Here is a 22,193-nt window from a genome sequence, read left to right on the forward strand (position 1 = left end):
TAGAACAAAACATACAGAAATCCTTATGCTAATGGAATGAACATTCTACTGGGGAGACACAATAAACGAGACAAATAAGTAATTATATTGGATGTTAAATATTGGTCAGTGCTAAGAAGAAAGAATCCAGAAATGGAATGGGAAATGTCCAGTATAATGATGAAGGAATTGCATTTTTAGATAGGGTGGCCAGTGAAGGCTTCACTACATGGTGATGTTTGAGTCAAGACTTGAAGGAAGGAAGTAATGGAGAGAATCGAGTGGCTATCTGTGGGAACAGGATTCTAGACTGAAGTAACAACTGCAGAAGGCAGGTGCATGCCTAGTGTGCTTTATTTTAGATATTTTAAGGGGGCAGTGTCTGTGGAAAAGGGGTAGAAGAGTAGAGGATGAGGTGAGAGAGATAAAAGGGAATGGCTGGTGATTGTTAGTGGTTAGTTTTTATTGTGTATTGGAGAGAGATTTGGATTCTAGGCCCAGCTCTGCCAGTATCTCTGGATCTGTTTCTTTATCAATAAAAAGTGGACAGTGCCCTTGTTCTTCTTTCTTTACTGAACTTGAAGATTTAGACAGTCCTCTGATAAATAGTAGGAAATTGTTTTCTTGTCACCTTGTTTAACCATTCATTCTTGTCACAGATTCTTATTTAATCTTAGCTAATAGAGTTAAGAAACATATTTTTCTCTACCAAGAGATTGAAATTCTTATGAATGGCAGTTTGACTTAAAGCGAGGCAGGAAGAAAAGAAAGAGCCTTGACTCAACTCTAAATTCCAAATGCCTGTTCAAGATTAAGTGAAATGTAATGTGCAGGGAATCATGAGATTCTTTTCTTTTCTTTTTTTAAAGATTTATTTATTCATGAGAGACACAGAGAGACAGAGAGGCAGAGACACAGGCAGAGGGAGAAGCAGGCTCCATGCAGGGAACCTGATGCAGGACTCAATCCTGGGTCTCCAGGATCCGGTCCTGGGCTGAAGGCGGCACTAAACCGCTGAGCCATTGGGGCTGCCTGATTCTTAACTGGATACTTCCCTGGAAAGAATAACCTTTAGGTAGGTCTTAGTCTTAAATGAGTGTTTGCTCAGAAATAATTTGATGAGATCCTTCTGACGTTTTTTGGTGAGATCTATCAGCAGATGATAATGAAACAGTGTAATCACTCTGAGTATATCTACCACCTTTTAGCTTTCACAGGGTAATATGAATTATAAAGAAACAAATCCCAAAATCTAAATAGTATTTTGGTGTTTGATCTCTCTTATTTTATGTCATCTGTTAGACTTTGAGAACTTCCGGAGAATCAGAAAAAGAATATAATGTTGGATACCCACATATTAGGTTATGTTTATGATAATGTTGAATATTGAGCAATCATGCTTTATAATAGTTTATATTTATTTTTGCTAATATTTTATGTGTTGTATATTTGGTGAGGCTTTTGTAGTGATTATTCTTTTAATCCTGGCAAAATTAAATATAAGAAAAGTCCTAATAGAAGTTTTCTTGACTAAATACAATTATTTCAGGAGGAATGAGGTAGAAAGGATTCATAAAACTTAGCTAGATAGCCAGCTGCATTTATTTATTTATAGCCTTGTGTCTTGCTCATTTATGTTCTGACAGTATAAAACCATCTTTGAAAAAAAATTTTTTTTAAAGGTTTTATTTATTTATTCATGAGAGACAGAGAGAAAGAGAGAGGCAGAGACACAGGCAGAGGGAGAAGCAGGCTCTATGCAGGGAGCCCGATGTGGGACTCGATCCTTGGACTCCAGGATCACGCCCTGAGCCGAAGGCAGACACATAACTGTTGAGCCACCCAGGCGTCCCCATCTTTGAAAATTTAAATTAAAAGACTATTTATATACCTATAATAGGAGCCTATTTAAAAATAATAGAGTAAATTATGAAAAACAAATGAAGTTTATTTGGGACCTTTTGAACATTATTCAATTCTAGAGTTGAAAATATGTTTAAGCTAATTTTTGTAGCTATGGTAATTTTACTGGTCCAGGAGCTATGCCAACTCTAAGTATAATACGTTTTAATTAATACAGGCTTGATGTTTTGTTTAATCGACACCAACTTTATTCATGATATATAAAATCTAAGTAATACATGTTTAGTTCCAGTGAAATAGCATGAAAAATGTGCTATTTATTGTTTTTAAAAACTACCCAATTAAGTTATGGAAGTAAATCTTTAATGAGATAGCTCCTCTGACATTAAAAGAGATGACTATGTCATACCTGGTCTTGGCAAAACCAAAATTAGATTGTTGGGTGATGGAATAACTTGGTCATTAAAAAGTTTATTCTCTAAATCAGAGTTGGCAAACTGTGACCTGTGTACCAAATCCTGCCTGTTTTTGTAAATAAAGGTTTATTGGAACACAGCCATGCTCATTCATGAACATCTTGTCTTTGCTTTTGTGCTACAGTGGTAGTGTTGAGTAGTTGTGGGTCATATGATTCACAGTGCCTAAAATAGTACAGTTTGGCCCTTTAGTGAAAAATGTGCTGACCCTTGCCTCTATATCTAAGCCTTTTTTAGTCTGATCATGTTAAATAAAGTTCTAGTGGAGATTTATGAAGTTAGTATTTTTGTGTTTAATTTCTTATTCTGCTTCATTCTAAGATAGAATACTTATATATATAAAAATTTGAGTGGCAGTTTCCCAGCTTTCTCATCCATAGGTAGGCATAATACTACCTTGCAGGGTTGCTATGAGGAGTCAAGAAGAAATGTAAATAAAATGTTTAGGGTGTGTGGCATCAAGAAGGAGTACAAGCAATGAGGAGGTATAATTAAAGGAAGTTTAGATGTTTATTTGGGTAGTTTAGGATGGCATGCTTTTTAAAAGCTTTCTTTCTTTCTTCTCTTTTTTTTTTCTTTCTAAAAATCTCAACTCTGATTTGTCCACAGAGCTGGCTATATAGAGGCCTAGTTTATCCAGGTTCTTAATAAACCATTGCTGGATAACCTCCCTCCATCTTTTCCTCCCTCCCTCCATCCCTGCCTTTGTCCTCTTGTCCTTTCTTTTACCTTATCTTCATACTTTCCTCTCTGTTTCCTTTTTGATATATGTAAGCCTTAGTACTAAATTTAATCAGTGAGTAGTAACTACTACTACGGAGAGTATGCAGAGAACCTAACACATAGAAGATTCTCTCTTATCTGTAGTTCCATTTTCTAAGAAACAGGAACTCTAAAATCTTGTAATCTCCCTCTCTTTATTCCTTTTTTTTTTTTTTTTTTTTTTTTAAGAGAGTGTGAGCATGCAAGTGGCTGCTCCCTGTATTCTCATGTGATTATGTATATTAACAGCCATCTAGGTATGTGTAAAATCTGTTTTTTACCACAGCAGATTTTAGGGCAGATCAGTTTTGTCTTGAACCTTGATGCCTTGATGCCAGCTTTAGACAGCATGGTTTTCTTCTGGGGACAGGGCAAATAGATGATAGATTCTCCTTAGCATTTGAGGGCACCTTGAAGATCTAGTGATACAAAAATTGACTCTAGTCAATTTGTTTGTAAGCACCCACTTGTTTCCTTGTTTCATGAAAACAAAATTAAAGCTAAATTATTTTACTTGATTTTATTTTTAGGAAATCAGTTCAAAACCTGGGACCTAACCTTTTCAAGTTATTATAAAACCAACATTAATATAAATAACAAAAAAAAGTTAGAATATTTTTTGTTTTTATTGACATTTGTCATTTTGTGGTAGCTTTAAGTTTTTGTAAGTATCATGAGAAAAAAATATGGAAAAGAGGTGAAATTCTAGGACGATATTAATGTAGGCAGCCTGGGTCCAAGGATCCAGAGTGGGGGGGATCCTCATGGGACAAGCCAACAGGATCCTTGACTTTGCCTCGGATAGAAATCAAACTCCTGGAGAAAGTAAAAGCAGAGTTTATTGAATAGTGTGAATGACAGAGAATAGCTGTTGGTCTGTCCGGGAAATTTGGAAAGGAAAATAGAATGAGTCTCAATGTTGCTTGGGGCTCAGGGTTTTATATTGCAAAGAGGTCTAGGGCATGTGTTCCTTTGGGAATCCTTAGGGTCCCATCAAAGGCAAATGTCAGGTGAACAATAAGCATTATTTCATAAATTAGCAAAGATAGCAGTATTGCTGCCAGTGTCAGCCGAGGTTTGTTCAAAGCTAATGTCCTGGAATATGTTTGGGATCTAGCTTTTCTTAGATGTTATCAGTTGTTTGGGGCCTAGGACAAAGCTCAGAGAATGATTAACTTTCGTTTCCCTTTAAGTGGGAACATAACTTCTTTGGCTTATTCAGAGACAAATATGGATTATGAGTAAATGGGGACTGCCAGAAAAATGGAACTTTTCTAGAATGGAGTCCCTTCAGCTTCTTTACTTCAATAGTAATAGCATTAGCAGACCCTTAGATGATAGTATGAACAATTATCTGCATTTCTTAAGGTTTTAATCTCCCTCACTTGAGAATCTTTTTATCTGTAGTAAATTTAATTCTGTATTAGTTTAACTAAATTATTTTGTTTATGGTTTAAAAAGAAGTTAAAAACAGGTCAGAATTTCTCATTGAAAGTTCCTACTTTTTTAAAGCTAATACTTAAATGCATTAAACCTAAATTTTATATGCTACCTTTCTGTTAAAGTGTTCTTCCTATTCTCTCATTTATTTTACAGTAAACTGAGATTTTGGTAGAGGAAGATTTTAATCCCTAGTCCTCTAAGGCTCCGTGAGTCACACAGGGACATTAAATGGTTTTCTTAGAACTGCAGTTTTAGTATAAAGTTAGAAACATAAATGTTGAATGTACTTTATTTTATGTATTAATAGGAACCAGACAGCAAGGTTTAAAAAGTAATTTTGTGTCTGGAAATAGGTAGATAACATGGAAGATGAGGGATTATTTAATTAAAAAAAATTTTTTTGAGGGGTTAAGAATTTTATCTTGCCAGGAAAAAGGGAGAGAGGGAGGAGAATTCTAAGTCTCTGTGAAACATAGCTCAAAGACATATAGTTAGTATTAACATTCTTTTTGCTTGTATATGGAAAAACCAGTAACAGATTGATTTAACCTATCAAAGGAGAAATAGGAGGGGAGAAGAAGAAAAAAAGAGACATATTTGGAAATAGTGAATTTTGTTTTCCTTTACTTGGCTATGTTGCTGATAAACTGGAAACTAGTAAAGAGAACAATGAGGATATTCTCCTCTTGGGTAAGTTGACAGATCATCAATGAAAAACAGTTTTAGAAGACCTTGGATGTTTAACTAGGACTTGAATGTAAGATTGCCGTGTCTCTGTCTGCCATGGTCCTCATTAGCATTTCCATGCTGAATCTGTGTCAGAATTTGTCAACTTGCTTTATTACGGTCTTATTTCTATGATTTTTTTTTTTTTTTCATTTTGTAAGGCTGTTGTTCCATTTTCCTGGGGGTTTTGCCATTGTAAGTCATCATTTAAACATTATGTATAATTTGTTAGTCTTCAGATCAGAAAGGTCTCAGTCTATTAGAGATTATATGGGAGATCTGAACTGCAATGTGTAAAGCGTTTTCAGGGGGCTTCTCAGTTATCTAGAAGAAATTAGTAAACCAACAAAAAAGTGTTTATCTATATCGTTTATGATCTTTTACCTTACTGTTGCTTTGAAAGTTTATGTTAGGATTTTGGAATATTTTGCAAATTTTCTTTTTTATAGTTAGATTTACTATCACTATGTATGTTATCTTTGATAGAGAGTGGAAACAATCTTACAGCAAATTCTGTTTCTTTACAGTCAAAGGCCGTTGGATTGCTAGATGTGGATGTGTATGGCCCTTCAATTCCAAAAATGATGAATCTGAAAGGAAATCCAGAATTATCACAGAGTAAGTAAAGAAGAGAGAGACAGGGCAGCCCTGGTGGCTCAGCGGTTTAGTGCCGCCTTCGGCCCAGAGTGTGATCCTGGAGACCCAGGATCGAGTCCCACGTCAGGCTCCCTGCGTGGAGCCTGCTTCTCCCTCTGCCTGTGTCTCTGCCTCTCTCTCTCTCTCTCTCTGTGTGTGTGTCTCCCATGAATGAATAAATAAGATCTTAAAAAAAAAAAGAGACAGTATGATAATAGATATCCTTTTTAAATTACCTCCTGAATGTCAGGTGTTGTGCAATGTACCATGCATACCTTATCCACAGTGTAGTATAGTCCTTCTGAAATCAGCTATGGAGCCAGACTGTCTGGGTTTGAACGCTAGCTCTCTCACTGACTGTGTGGCTTTAGGTGAATTATTTAATCTCTTTGTACCTCACCTCTGCCCCCCTATGTAAAATAAGGCTAACAATTACCGGGGTTGCTGTGAGAAATCACTCAATTAGAAATTGCTGTTAAGAAAAAAAAAAAAAGAAAAAAGAAATTGCTGTTAAGGAGCCAGGGCAGGGAAAAGAGGGGATGGAGAGTAAGTAGTTCCTTAGATTTGCCTGAGGGCAAGTGACTAGCTAGTTTTGCCCTTTTTCCTCCCACCTTGTATGTTGATGCCCCCAAAGCAGGTCTGTTCCCTCTCCCCTATCTCCACAGTCACCAGAGATGAGCATATTTCTGATGGTGAAATAGAGCAGTATTTGCCTACTCCCTCAGGAAGTTGGAGAACTTTCAAAAAGCTCAAGTTGCAAGACAGGCTGCCATGGGGGTTTCTAAACCTCCCTGATGCGCATCGGGGGGGAGCATTCACACCATTCTGACAGCAGCTTGATAATAGGCCTGTCATATTCGGCAGTGTATATGAGTCCTAAGGGTTGGGTTTTTGTTTTTGTTTTTGTTTTTTTCTTGTTTAAAGGAACCAAGGGACTTTGCAAGCCTGGAGCCTGGAGTAGAGGTCGGGAGCAATGCAGGGACAACTGGGTTGGAGAGAATCCCAATCCTTGGGGCTAGAGAGGAAGTTACACATATTCATATTATGAGGGATGGCTTTCTTCCTAGACTGATTGGAGGATATTAAGCTTTCTTCTGGTTTAAATTGGATACACTGCTGCTGCAGTCCTGATGGGCCTTCCTTGTTGATTTGGAGCGGTTGGCCTTTCTCATAGCCCTCAGAGGACAGGAATGGGACAACTCTTGGCCCTGTGTCCATCACAGGCATTGACAGGTTTTTGTGTAGGGGATTATAAAATCCTCTACCTCATAACAAAGTGACCCTGGGTGGACCAAAGCTCAAAGGGCTTTGCAAAATTTTAATATATTAAAACAAGAGGCTACTAGAAAACATTCTATTGTATATAAAACCTGAGCTTTTAAAATAAAAAACCTAAAACCAATAAAAAAAAAAAGAAATTGCTCGTAAGTGTAGTGCATTTGACACAATGCCTGGCACATAGTCAGTGATCATTATCATTATCTCTTCACATTAAATGTGTGGATGTATGGAAGTATTTGAATAGAAAGTATATATTTGTGTTAGAAGACATGAAAATTATTTTTTCTAATCCTATATCTGTTGTATTTGTCTTAATGTATTTATAAAAACCCCTCAAATACTAGTTTCTTTTCCCAGGCTTCACTGCTATCAATAGGACAGTAATTTTTTGAGTAAATCTTTAATATTTATCATGCTCGTTATTACACTTTCTTGCAAAATTATCAAATATAAAACATTTAAGAACAAGGAAATGCTGTGATAAAAAAATGAAGTATTGGAAAGGAATATCTGGCTGGCTCAGTTAGTAGAGCATGAAGCCTCATGTTGGGCCATGAAGACTACTTAAATACTAAAAATACTAAAAATAAAAAAAAGTATTGGGAAAACTTTTAACTTCTTGAAAATGGTTTTAAGTGAAATTAGTTTATTAAAATTTATTTCAAATTATAGGGGTGCCTAATAAAAAAAGTTATAGGGATGCCTGAGTTAAATAGCTGACTTTTGATTTAGGTCCTGGGATCCAGCCCTGTGTCAGGCTTCATGTTCCATGGGGAGTCAGCTTAAAGATTCTCTCTCCCTCTCCCTCTGTCCCTCCTGTCACTCATGCTCATGCTCTCTCTCTCAAATAAGTAAATAAATCTTTAAAAAAATTATTTCAAATTGTAATAAGGGTATATAATTGAATAATTTCTTTTCATTTCTTATTGGGCTTTTTATTTTCCATAGATCTAGGACAGAATGACTATATTTACTGTAGGATTTTTGTTGGATTATCTGTGTAAATAATAGAAGTATTTTTTGTTGTTGTTGTCATCAAATGTTAGTTAATTAGGCATTATCTGGGATCCCTGGGTGGCGCAGCGGTTTAGCGCCTGCCTTTGGCCCTGGGCACGATCCTGGAGACCCGGGATCGAATCCCACGTCGGGCTCCCGGTGCATGGAGCCTGCTTCTCCCTCTGCCTATGTCTCTGCCTCTCTCTCTCTCTCTCTGTGTGACTATCATAAATAAATAAAAATTAAAAAAAATTAGGCATTATCTGCTATCGAATGTACTTTTGTTTGTGCTTTAGTTGTTGGAGTCAATTGCAATGTTAAGTTCTGAATAATTATAGGAAATTTGAAGATGTAGTGATGATAGAATTGACCCTAGCAGTCTTACATTGTAAGCACTCAATTAGTTTTTCTTGTTTGATGAAAATAAAACTTAGAAAGTGAAGTTATTCTAGTTTCTTTCTTCTTTGTCCTTTTAGTGGAATGTATACTTAGTTTGTAAATATGTGACATATGCCAAGATGTCAAACTTTCACAAAGAAGGAGTAATGAATTTGTGTACTTTAAATGATAGACTTACTATGTCTGTCTCTTGATTAAAGTAATGTGAAAACTGGTGCATGCAGCATACGAGTGATGGCAAAATGGAGCCCTTGGTGTCATTTTTTTCTTAAGCAGTCTGTTCAGTCTATGCCAATATACTTGAAGTGAACTTTATAATTTCTTTCTTCTTCTTTTACTGAAGCTGTAATCTTAAATTTGATGTTTGCAAATTGACTGCCATTAAATAGGCTTTCTGGTAAAGATGAGATGCTGGAAATCTTGGAAAGCCTTAAAAGAATACTTCTTTTGTGTTGACAAGCTGATCTTAAGTCACCCAAGAAATGAACTGAATGATTAAGGCATTCACTTAAAAGAATGTGAATTCTTAAAAGCCCAACTTATAAATTATTTTTGGAATCTTAGGTAAGTCTGCCACCATTATACTAATTGGCATCATTTTGACATTTCTATATTTTAACATGCTAATTATCCTGTTGTATTCTCTATTGCAGAAAACAAAATGTAATATGAAATTATCTAATTAATAAGGAAAAACTGTGAAAGATTTGTTTTTAGCAGGTCATAAATCTTTGTGTTTATAATTAGCACCTACTTCAAGACAAATGGGTATTCTGTGCTTCTTTCCCTTTTTGAGTTATATCAGAAAGCTATCATTAAGGTGTGTAGACTAGTAGTATGGTACATTTATAATTTGGCCATATTCTTCTAGGGCTGTCTGTACTTCACATTTTTTTCTAGTCTAATTCTAGGTTAAAAAAGCACAAACTTTATTTCCTATTTCCTAATCTTCTGATCATTCCTAATGTTTTTCAAAATCATTGGCACATTTTCAGTATTTTCTCTCAGATGAGAAAAATTAAAAGAACTTGCTATTGTTAGATAGTGGAAGGATTAACTTGCAATTTTATTTTTAATACTCTATCTTAACTTATGTGCCTTGCAAATTTTTGCTTTTTAAAATAGACTTCATTATTGCTGATTCATAGTTACTTTAATAATTTACTGGGTACTTTAATAAAACATTTTTTTTTTACATGAGAACAGAGCTTTATTTTTATTTTTGATTAAGATATAATTCACATACCATAAATGTCACTATTTCTTTTTTCTTTTTTTGAGGTTAACAGAAAATAAAGCATTTAGGAAAGTAGTTTGGTGAAAGCAGGATGTAAAATGAGTTTTGAAGGTGGAAGATGTGGGGAATATACATATATGAATTGCAGACTATAGGAAAAGGCAAAAAGATGAAAAATAACACTATACTAAGAGGCATGAAAAGTTTTGACGGTCTAGATTTGGTGAGGCTAACTTAGAAGAAATTAGGTATGCTACAAAAAAAAGAAAGAAATGTGATCTTTTTCACTTCCCTTCTGGACCTCTACTCTAGATTTTGTGTATGTGATATGCATCTATACTGGGTAATGGACTGAAATGATATTTTGTTGTTAAAATTGGACAGACTTCGTACACCCATGTTCATAGCATTATTCACTGTTGTTATTATGAATTCACTATTCATTGTTCCATTATGTGGAAGCTACTCAACATATCTCAGCAGATGAATAGATAAGCAAAACATGGTATATACGTAAAATGGAATGTTAATCAGTGTTAGAAAGGAAAGCAGGAGCTTCCCACTTGGTAAACACATGATTTGGAGAGAGTGATGTGCTTGGAGAGGTCATGAAGTTATCTGTTCTTCCTCATGTATCTTCCTATGTATCTCATCTCTCTGATTGTTTCGGAGTTATATCCATTTAATTTAATTTAATTTAATTTAATTTAATTTAATTTGTTTTCCAGCACCCATACCTCATCCTTTCCCTGCTTCCCAACACTGAGAGCTAACCAATAATATGAGTTATATTCTTTTATAATAAGCTGGTAATATGGCTGCAGGGATTAGGATGTGGACATCTTCGGAGGACCATCATTCTTCATATCATACCACCATTAGATCCCCTCCACTCAAGGTTTTTGCCACTGTCAACACAGTGCTCATTCTGGACATTGTCTTCCATTGTACATCAGCAAGAATTTCTTCTTGCTATGAATCTAGGAGTGTAATATCCAGGTCATGAGTTTGTGAATGTTTACATTACTTTCCAAGATGTTTGTATCACCTTATGCTCTGTTCATTATATATGAGAGACACCATAGATCCACATCCTTTTTACATAGGACATAAGATGGTATCTCATTATTGTAAAAAAAAAAAAATAAGGAAAGTCTTGCAACATCTTTGCAACATGGATGAACCATGAAGACATAGTTCATCCCAGGTGAAATAAGCCAGTCACAAAAAAGACAAATGTTGTATGATTCCACTTATATGAAGTACTTAGAATAGTCAGAATCATAGAGACAGAAAGTAGAATGGTGGTTGCCAGGAACTGGAGGGAAGGGGAGAATGGGAATATATTGTTTAATAGGTGTACACTTTTAGTTTCACAAGATGAAAAAGGTTGTAGAGATGGATAGTCATGATGGTTGGACAGCTTTATGAATCTATTTAATATCACTGAACTATAGGCTTAATAAAAGATGGTAAATTTTGTTTTATATATTTTACTATAATGACAAAAATTGGAAAAAAAAGTTAAATAGATTTGCCCTGGCAAATATTGCCTGGCAATATTACCACAATATAGGATTTCTTCAATAGTGTCCATGGTATTGACCCAGTGATTCTGTTTGCTCTTTAAAAGAGCAATCATCACTGGAGGAAAATAAAATAGTAATGTTTCATTGGGAGACTTAGTAATTTAGTTTTAAGCCTTCTCTACTTTCCAGTTTGGAAACTTCACTAGTCTACCAGATACTAGGAGTTGGAGCCTAAAATTTTATTTTCATCTCATGTAAAAAACTTATTACATTTAAAATCCTTAATGTTATCATGACCAGTATTACCATTTGGAACATTACCAGCACTGTAAAGCTCTGTATGATGTGATCCTCACCTTCTGTCTACTTCCATAGTCCCAATTCCAACAAGCTTGCTTTGCTAATTCAGTCAACAGTGAGTTTTATTTTCCATCACCATAAATGTCACCATTTCTAACATGTGAATGTTTACATTATTTTCCAAAATGTTTGACAGTGTTTGAGCCATGATGGAGAGGACAGTATTCAGCATGCCATCTTTGGGACTTTGAGCAACCTGGAAAAAAAGGAAGGAACTAGTAGGTCATTGTATACCACCATTCTTTCCTCTAACCATCTGTATTGCCAAACTAAAATAGTGCATGAACACTAAAAGATGTTACTTGTTACTGTTTTTCTGGAGGTTGGTATTATAATAGGTTAGGAGAAGTGGTGAATGAGGAAGCAGTGACAGTAAGGTTTTCATCTTATTCCCTGAGGTCTTTCAGTTAAGGAAAAGAAAACAGAAAGAGCAGCTTGCAGTTTCATTGGCTTTGAGATATCCCTAGCAGTATATAAACCACAGAATTTCTTTTGAAGTGGTAGAGTGAGTGCCTTGAACTGAGTTCTCCAGAAAACAGATTCCTGTGGATTGCTAATTTATTAGAAGTACAAACCCAGATTGAGGAAGGAGACAAGGAGGAAGAGCTAATATGAAATTGTGCTATCAGACAGCTAACTGTCCCTTAATGTGACAGATTGCTTGACTGCCTGGGACTGTGTATGTGGGAGGAAAGGGGAAGAATTTATCTAATTATATCCATCTCCCATTGTCCAAAGCCTCACCTCAGTAGGTAGGAACTCACCTGCATTTCTGAGTTCTGTATGAGTGAGTCCCACCAGAGTCCTAAGGCATCCTGTACTTTGGCATCAGGATGGTCATTTTTTTTTTTTTTTTGGAGGGGGGGAGGTGAAAGGCACATAGTATATAGGCCTGAAGTGAAGTACTTTCAGAGAGCCCCTGTGTGACATTGGTCAGAGCCCATGCAGAGCTGGTGGCTGGAATGAGAGTGAGGCTAAAAGGGTGTAGAGAGGTCATGTGGGACTTTCAATGCATGGGGATGGAGGTGGGGAGCTGAGCTCTTGTGTACCCAGACAGCTATTTCAGTGAATATCTTATTGACTGATGCTAGGACATAATGGCAGGGAATCAAGAAATTGCAGGATTCTTTCCAATTTTGATATCCTGAATTCTTAAGAGAACATAAATTGATCCCTCTAGTCTATTAAACCAGTACATTTCAAAGTTTATTTCTTGGGCAGCCCAGGTGGCTCAGCAGTTTAGCGCCATCGTCAGCCCAGGGCATGATCCTGGAGACCTGGGATCGAGTCCCACGTCGAGCTCCCTGCATGGAGCCTGCTTCTCCCACTGCCTGTATCTCTGCCTCTCTCTCTCTCTCTCTGTCTCTCCGTCTCTCATGAATAAATAAATAAAATCTTTAAAACAAAACAAAACAAAGTTTTATTTCTCAAGAGAGTGCATGCATCAAAGGGATATTTGAGTAATATTTAGAAATTCAGTTTCATAGTTGTCTTTCATAAGATATGCACAGAAAATAAAATGGCTTTATATGTTTTTAGTCATTTTATTCTTTCAATTTGATAATTTTTGATTTTTAAAAATATAACAGTATTATTTGCTGTAGTCATTGTGTTGTATATGTACATAACATATACTTTTTAATTTTAAAATATAAAATTTGATAGTATCAAACTCTATATCTAAAAACTTGGTTTCTTTATGATTGAGGTTTTTGGGGGGACTTGTAATGCTTATCAGTTTTAAGTATAATAATATTGTGGGGATTGGGACTTGAGTATAAGGGCTAAGTTTTAACTGATGTTTGAGATAAAGACGGGTGCATCAGTAAGCCACTTTCTTATTTCAAACAACCGATTGCAAAATTTGATATTTCACGTTGTACACTTGACCAAAGCCTCACAATAAGCAAGAATGTTCTGTCAGATTTGGGCAAGAATAGTAACTAAAATTGAGATAACAGTCTTGGTAATCTGAGTTTAGATGGCTGTGTTTGGATACAATATGGCTTTTTACTTATAAATGTTTATTACAGATTCCATAGCTGGAAAAAAATACACATGTACATGCATATGTACATACACACATATATTTAAGTAAAGCATCTTTTAAAATTCTGTTACTTGCAACCTAACACTGACTTAAAATAAAAGTGGTTGCTTTAGAAATAAATTATGCTTATTTTAAATCTAGTTTTAAAATTTGCTTATGTATTAAAAGTGAAATGTTAAAGGAAACATTATTTCCATTTACTTAGCAAATGCTTATTGGGTATATCCTATAGTTAGTAGTTAGTAAGTATGAAAAATATTTGATTTGTTGGCTGTCAGATCAAATAAGGTTTGTTGCTCATTCTCTTGGAGCTTATAATAGATATACTAGCCAGTGATCAAAGCATAATAAGCATAAGTAAATGCTATAATAGAAGGTAAGCATGCTTCTTTGTGAACTGAGATGGGGACTATAAGTCAAACTGGAAATTTAGAGAAGTCTTCTTGGAGGAATGATTTTTGAGCTAAATTTTAAAAAACAGATGAGCCAGGAGTTGGTGGTAAGGAGTTGAGGATTGAAAGTAAGGAGGAAATTCCAGGCAGAAGGAATATTATCATGTGTTAAAAGCCTACAGAATGCAAATTGTTTGGTATGGCAGTAAGTGAAGAATCTCTGTGGGTTAGTTGCAAGAGTAAGATTGGGCCAAGAAAGATAGGTGATGGTCTTATCATAAATGCCTTTTTGTGCTTTCAGTTTGAGGAACTGATGTGTAACTCAGGCTGTGAGAAACTCTCATGAATTTTAGGTAGGGGAGTGATACTATCAGTTCTGTGTTCTAGGAAGATCATTTTGGCAACATTGTGGAGGAAAGGTAATAGGACCAGATGTGGGGTAGGGCCAGTTGGGATGCTACTATAGTTATCCAGGTGAGATGTTATAAGGCCTGATTTAAGTATATGGCAGTAGAAATGGAGGAGAAGGGACCTAATTGAAAAATATTAAGGAGATTGAAATAATAGGATTTGGTAATTCATTGAATTTGAATGAGAAAAAGGTGTCTACGATGGCTCCTGGAATTCTGGATTGAGTGATTGTGTAGATAAATGTGTCATTTATCAAGATAGAGCAGAGAAGGAAAAGGAATAAATGTAAGGAAAGCAGTAATGAGTTAAGGTTTATTGAATTTGATGTCTAAAGAGAGTTAGGCAACAGGTGATTGGAATATATTGTGTTCAGGAGAGAGGTTTGGGTTAACAGTACAGATTTGGGAGTTAGCAGTGTGTGTGCGTGCATGTGTGCATGTGTGTATATTTGAAGTTGCTAGTTTAGATCACTGATTTTCAACCTGGAGTGATTTTCTTCCCTCAGGAGACATTTGACAATGAATAGAGATTTTTGATTGTTACAGTTGAGGGATCTTGTGGGTAGAGGCCAGAGATGCTGCTAGACATCCTGCAATGCACAAGGCATCCCCTTACAACAAATTATTACCTGGTCCAAAATGTCCGTTAGGTTGTGGTTGAGAAATTCTGACTTAGCTATGATAGCCCAAAAGAGTTATAGAGAGAGTCAAGTGTAAGACTTGAGGATAGAATTTGATAGGATAGAACCTAAAGGGATCAGGGAAAGACTGAGAAGAGCTGACCAGAGAAGTAGAGAGAAGACAAGGAAAATATGAACATTAGAAGCCAAGAGGAAGTTTTAGGAGGAAGTAGCAAATATTTTCAGAGTGGCTAAATAAGTTAATAATTGAAGATTATATTTTAAGTTTAATAGTATGTTACAACCACTATTTTGAAGATATCTCAGTACAACTTGTGCTATACTTCTTGAAGAAATATATTTTATAAAATATATATGACCCTTGGGAAATCAGTCATTTGGGAATCTGTTATTGAACATGTCTATAAAGGTACTGTGCTATGTTCTAGGAAATAAAGACGAGTCAGTTGAAAACTCTGTACTTAAGTTTGCAGTCCAGTGAGGGAGATGGAAAATGTCAGCACACTAAGTACTCTGGGAAGGTATGAACAGAGGACCATGGAAACAGAAGAACTTCTAATCTTTCTGTGATGCAGTCCAGCCAACCCTGGATCTGATAAGGCTTTCAACTATAAAGCACGAAGAAGAGCAGGAGACTTGGTCATATTAAAAAGAGAGAAATTATGTTTACCTTTAAATTTTGTTTTAAATTTTCATATTAAACAAAAAATGAACATTTAAACTATGGGTGATATATTCCATCTGTCATGAACAAAATATATGGGATGTTTTATTTATAAATCACAGGTTAATCTATCATCCTTCTACTACTACTTCTACACCAAAATGGTCTTTTATCTTCAGTACCTGAGGCCTGCCTTGTCTGCTCTATAACCTTCCTCCTTCCTCTCTATTGACTTTTGTTTCTTTGTAATTTCAGATAGAGACTGGAAATGGTAGTAGTGACAAGGGGCTGTGGAGAGTTGAAGGTTGTCTGGACAATCTGTCGGTTTGTCCTGGTATCGGATTGTCCTCTTATATGTCTCTTTTCTCCAAAACAAACAATAACTGTCTACCACCTAATTCCAGGTTTGACCTGAGGTAGAGAGTGGGACTTTTTCTCATAAACTTGAATGTTTTCAGGGTTCCTACTTTAGATACAAATCTTTTTACTCTATTCATCTTCAACTTCTGAGTGTTCCATTATAGCATAATATAGTATAGTAGTTCTCAAACTTTTTTGGCCTCTGGAGACTCTTAAGCTCTTAAAAATATCCCACACTGCTTTTGTTAATGTAGGTTATATTACCAAGTTAGAAATTAAAACTGAGAAATTAAAAACATTTATTAATTCATTAAAAATTACAAACTCACAAACTTGTTAACATAAATAACATTATTATGTATTCTGAAGTAAAAAATTAGCAAGATGAAATGGAATTGTTTTACATTTTTGTAAATCATTTTAATGTCAGGCATAATAGGAGACTGCTAGATTTTCATATCTACTTTGGCATTGCATTCAGTCTGTTGCAATATGTTGTTTTGGCTGTGGTATTTGAGGAAAATATAACCTCACATAGACATGTAGTTGGAGAAAGGAAGGATATTTTAACTAGTTATTTCAAGTAACTATTGGATTCTCTTCTTTGATATTATACCACAATTTTGATAAGTGGTGGCTTCTTAGAGATTAGTTGCAGTATGGAATCTGAGACTGTATCAGCGAACTTTTCATAGTCTGTTATATTCAAATCTTTGGTCTATTTTAGACTTTGAGTTGGATTTTATAACATCATGCATTGTCATTTAGAAAATATTAGTTCACTGATTTATGCTGGTCTTCCAGTTGTTTACATGTTTCATTATATAATATAAACAATCCATTTATTAGTACTATATTATTGTGTATTATCAGACGGTTCTCTAAGTATCAGAAGTTATTAAACTCATGGTGACCAGATAAAGGTTTTTTCAGAAAATCTAATTTTACATGAAAGTTCTAATTTTGTCATAGAAACAAATATTGTCAATTGGATGATGTGAAGTGACAGGCTCATTTCATTTTGTATACTAAATATCCAAATCTGAGCACCCATCATTTTGAAGAAATGATGTTCTATGAAAAAATATATCTTGATTAGCTTACAACTCAGTTACATAAGTGCTTTCCTTTGAGAGCCATTGTAATGTAATACAATATACAGCAGAGGTGCTTTATGTGTACTTCTCATTTGTCACACAGAATGTTTAAAAAGACATGTACTCAAGGGTCAGGATTTGGTAAATACTTGTCGCCACTTCATCGAGACATTCTTCAGTGAAACTGGCATTTATTTTTACTGTTGTATGTGGTGGTGAATATGGTGACTATAAAATAGGGTTTGGTTCCACCACTGCCTTGTTTTTTACTAAGGTGCTGATAGTCTTGCCTACTATTGTTTTTGGACCATCAGTGTGAAAGACAACTCCAGTTAAAAGCCAATCATATCTTAATATTTTTATGAAAATAGTTTTACCCTTTTGGATTATCTGAAAGGTTCTTGGGATCTCCAGAGGACCAGTAACACTTGAAAACTACTGGTTTAATGGAAAGTTCTTCAACCAGAAGTCAGAAGTCTTACTTTCTAGTTTAGTAATTCTTATTATGGCTTTCATGAAATTTTTGGCCTCATTTTTTTCCTTACTTAAAAAAAATGATGTAGAAATGAATGCTTTAAAGTTTATGTCTGAAGTCTGGAAATAATAATTTAGATGTGGCACTTTGTAAACAAGTCCCGTAGAGATTTGAATTAGTTCTTTTCTCTCCATTTATTTTGTTTACTCTACTGGTGTTAAGGTACCTAGAGCTGATAACCTGTTTTTGAAAAACTTCTAAATAATTTTTTAAAAATGTAATGTTTGAATATGATTATCCTCAACACAGACACTGCATTCATGTTGGAATCTGGATTGTAAGATACAAAAGTTGTCCTCAAGCTGCTTGTACCTGATTAATAAAACACTCAGAAATAGCAATATAATGTACTTTAATGTACATTATATACATTTATAATGTACTCAGTCACATAATTGATTTAAATGATATATAGGAGACCAGTGAGAGGGTAAGATTGAGGGCAGGGGAGGTAGAGAATGGCTCCATGATGATGATAGAATTAAATCATATCTTAATGGAAATGGGGAAATGATATGTGCCAATATACAAAGAGAACATGTCATACTTCTTTTTTCCTTTTCAAACTCTATTCATTCCCTTTTCCCTTTAATATTCTCTCTTCCCTTTCTGTGGTTTGGGACATAGTTTTTCATGTACTCCTTTTCTTTGGACTGTTCTGAGGCCTGTCATTTGTGCTTCTGTTAAGACAGTGTGATGTGATGGAAAGATCTTGGGCTTTTTATATATATATATTTTATTTATTCATGAGAGAGAGAGAGAGAGAGAGAGGCAGAGACACAGGCAGAGGGAGAAGCAGGCCCTGTGCAGGGAGCCTGATGTGGGACTCAATCCTGGGACCCCAGGATCATGCCCTGGGCCGAAGGCAGGCGCTAAACTGCTTAGCCACCCAGGGATCCCCAGATCTTGGGCTTTGGTTTAGATTGACTCAACCCCCAATTCCCATGGCACTACTTACTGCTGTATACTCGTGGGCAAATTCCACAACTTTGAAGGCAGTATGAAAAAGAAGTGAGATAATAAATTTAAGGGTTTTTAGTAAATGTTAACTGCTTATCCCTATTATTACAAGTGGTTGATAGTAACACAGGATGCATTAATTGAGTTGATAGTATGGTTTGATGAAATTTATTTCTTAGACTCCGCAAAAGACTTATTACAAGGCAGTCAATAAGATACAGTAGGGATTTAGAATCTGAGAGACTTGCAGTCAGATCCTGACTATAACTTATTACCTTTGTGTACTTTGGGCAAGTTGTGTTAAACTCTCATAGCCTTAGTTTATTTATATAATGAATGGGAATGGTTTTGGGAAGATATTGGTAGGCTCTCCCTAAGTATTTATTTCTTCTTTAATTGAATATGATTTTGTTCAGCCTCAACTGTCATGAATATCTTGACACGCTCTATCCACTTCAAGGTGAGGGGAGGGAACATATCCGGATCTGGAAGGAGACAGTCCTGTAGGGATGTCTTTCTCAGGAGGAGCAGTGAGATTCATTGGAGGGACCCAGCCAGCCCAAGACACCGCACCCCCCCCCGCCCGAGAAAAACCAGGAAATGAAATACCCTGACCTCCCTCTCCTTCCTCTTTCTGCTCTGCTTTTGATGTAATCCATATGGGGATCCCTAATTCTGAGGACAGGGTGAACTGGAAGGACGAATGACAGATAATCAAGAAGGACAGGCTTATAGTAGTTGCCTGGCCTTTTCCTTCAGAAGCAGAGGCGTTTGTTTCAAGACACAAACTCAGGATTTGAAACGAGAGAAAATCCATCTTATAGATTGTCATCTGCTTGCCTTTCTATATGTATATAGTTACTCCTAACTAGTGTTCTGTGTGTGCACTGAAGAATTGATGAAAGCAGGGAGGAAGAAATAATGTTACATTATCTAGATTCCATTAAGTTCATCAGCATATTTATGTTACAGGTAAGGAGGGTAATAAAGTAATAAATTTTGCCCCGAGTGGTAAGCCAGAATCTAGATACTCCGTAACCCACAATGTATTTGTGTGTAAGAAAATTACCAGAGGAAAAGAGAATTACCAGAAGGAAAGAGAAGGAAATATTTTGATGTATATCAAAGTAGTTTATTCAACTCTGAAACATGGTAGTGGTGATTATTTATATGTAACCTATATTTACATGTCAGCTGTATGTTCCATGCCTTCTACTTTTAACTTATTAATAGACATAGATAGATAATTAATTCAGTCTTTCTGTAAGTCATTAAAAGGAACCTTGGTGGAAATGAGGCATTCCTTATTATAAACAGAGACTGAGAACATTTAATTACAGACAAATTAGGAACATGAATTAAAATGGCTGCTGTTCTCTAGCGTAAGATGTATTTGAAACTCTTGGTTTGTGGTATTATAAAATTACGGAATCCACAGAAGTGTGATAGGTGATGATCTGCCTAAACAGTTCCAGTAAGGGAGATTTTGCTGTGTCATGACAGGTCTATTTAATGTTATTATTCTGAATAAAAATCTACGTCATAACTTTGACATACTTTTACTAGTTCTGTTCTTATGAGAACCACCTAATCTATTTTCTTTTGATAACTTGTGAAATATTCGTATACCATGATCACAGCCTTATGTTTTTTTCTCAGCTATGCAATTTCCAGCCTTCAGCTTTTTCTCATATATTAATGCAGTTTCGAGTATGCTGACCATTCTAGTTATTTTTCTGGCCATGGGTCATGTCAGTATGCCTCTTAAATGAAGTTGCCCAAGTTGAATATTATTTCTTGGCATATTCTGAAGTGTTGTAGTGAATACATTTTTAATTACCTAGTACAAAATGGTGAGCAATGCAATAAAGGTGAAAAGGGATAAAATCAGTTCTTTACACTTTACTTTTTTTATGGTATGCTTACTCAACTCCCATAGTTATGGAAGTAAGTAAGGAAACATCTAGGTTCATCAGATTCCCTTAATCTCTTATTTCCCTATTGCTTGTCTGTGATCCCCCCCGCTCCCCCCCATCTAAATTCCTTAGTTCTAAGGAGTAGACAAACTGCATTCACTGTAAGATACTTGAATGTACACATTGACATTTCATTTAGGCTTACTCATTATCAAGAGCCCTCAAAGTTTTGGTAATTTGACCTTTGTGATGTTTATGTTCCTTGTTTGCTATCTAGTTCATGCTGGTCCTTGAAAACGTGGACAGTTTCTTGACCTTACTAAGATATCTGATCACCCTTTGAAAAGATTACCTTCAACCTTTTAGGGCTAATGACTGTATAAGTAGCCAGCCATGGAAGTTAAGTAATAAATAATGGTGGGCATGTAAGATTCTGTTTTATAGTCATAATTTATCTCATACCTAATTGTTGCTTATTTTGTAAAATGATACACTCTTGAAAACAGCAGTAAACTACAAAGTAATTTCTCTGTTGCATCTTTCCTGTCAATAAAAAGAATGTAGCATTGTGGCATTGAGTCAGATGAGAAAGATAAGAGAAAAAGCAAAATCTAATCAGTCAGTAAAGATATTAGTTGAATTTGAGTATAGTGTACAAAATACCACCAGCTTAAAGCAGGCAATTAAATGTTGTGTTAGGAGGCTGCTTAAAAAATTTGAAGGAATGTATAATATATTGAGATGCAGGAAAAGTAATGGGCCTGAAAATTCCTGGTAATGTAAGAAGAAATTTGGCATGCTAGACAGGTAGAGCTCTCCTAGAAGGAGCCCCTAGGTCCTGTGATCCTTTCTTGACTCTCTGATGATCACTATCCCTAAACCATATCTTGGTAAACATGCTACCTTTAGTTATGAAACAAATCTATCATTAATAATTTTGTATTAAGTTTAGGAAGAAGTTTTATAATCATTGTAATAATATATATCTGTGTTTTTAAAGGTGCTTTTGATGTTTAAGAAAATCAAACATACTAGAGAATCTGAGACGTGATTTTAAATGATTTTAAATTTTGAAATGTTTAATTGATACTATATACTAAGCATATAGTAGATGCTCAGTAAGTATGTTGAATGAGTGAAGGGATAGAATTCTAAGCAATTAGTGTTTATTAAAAATAATATTTTATTTTAAAATATTTAAAATAAAATTAATTTTTAAAGAATGGTAATTTATGTTTAGCCTTTGTTAGGGTTACACCTATTTTATAAGGTAATGACTTTTAATCTTAGATGGCACAGAGTGGAGTTTTGAAAGCATTATTTTAGAAGTACTTGAGTGATAGCCAGAATCACAAAACTATCTGACATTGCAGTATTTCATTACGTTTCTGTGCAGTGTCCAGTTTACTGTGGGGTCACAGACATTAGTGACTGTACTTGCTATTATTTCTTTCCTTTGATTTCTTGTATATATATTCTGA

At 35.3% G+C, this 22,193-nt stretch overlaps 1 protein-coding gene across 22 annotated transcripts in view; it reads left to right on the top strand.

Moving 5' to 3' along the window:
• The window catches only part of NUBPL (nucleotide binding protein like), a 230,506-nt gene that overhangs the window by 48,421 nt on the left and 159,892 nt on the right, over window positions 1–22,193 (top strand). For 18 of the 22 annotated variants that reach the window (XR_005363113.1, XR_005363111.1, XR_005363112.1 and 15 more), the window contains exon 4: window positions 5,777–5,867. Coding sequence is in view for 18 of the 22 variants with exons in the window: in XM_038544446.1 (XP_038400374.1) it covers window positions 5,777–5,867 (91 nt within the window). In the remaining 4 variants the exon portion in view is untranslated. The other 4 variants (XM_038544449.1, XM_038544451.1, XM_038544450.1 and 1 more) reach the window with 4 other exon arrangements.

Source organism: Canis lupus, chromosome 8 (assembly GCF_011100685.1).
Source record: "Canis lupus familiaris isolate Mischka breed German Shepherd chromosome 8, alternate assembly UU_Cfam_GSD_1.0, whole genome shotgun sequence".
Classification (NCBI taxonomy): Eukaryota; Metazoa; Chordata; class Mammalia; order Carnivora; family Canidae; genus Canis; species Canis lupus.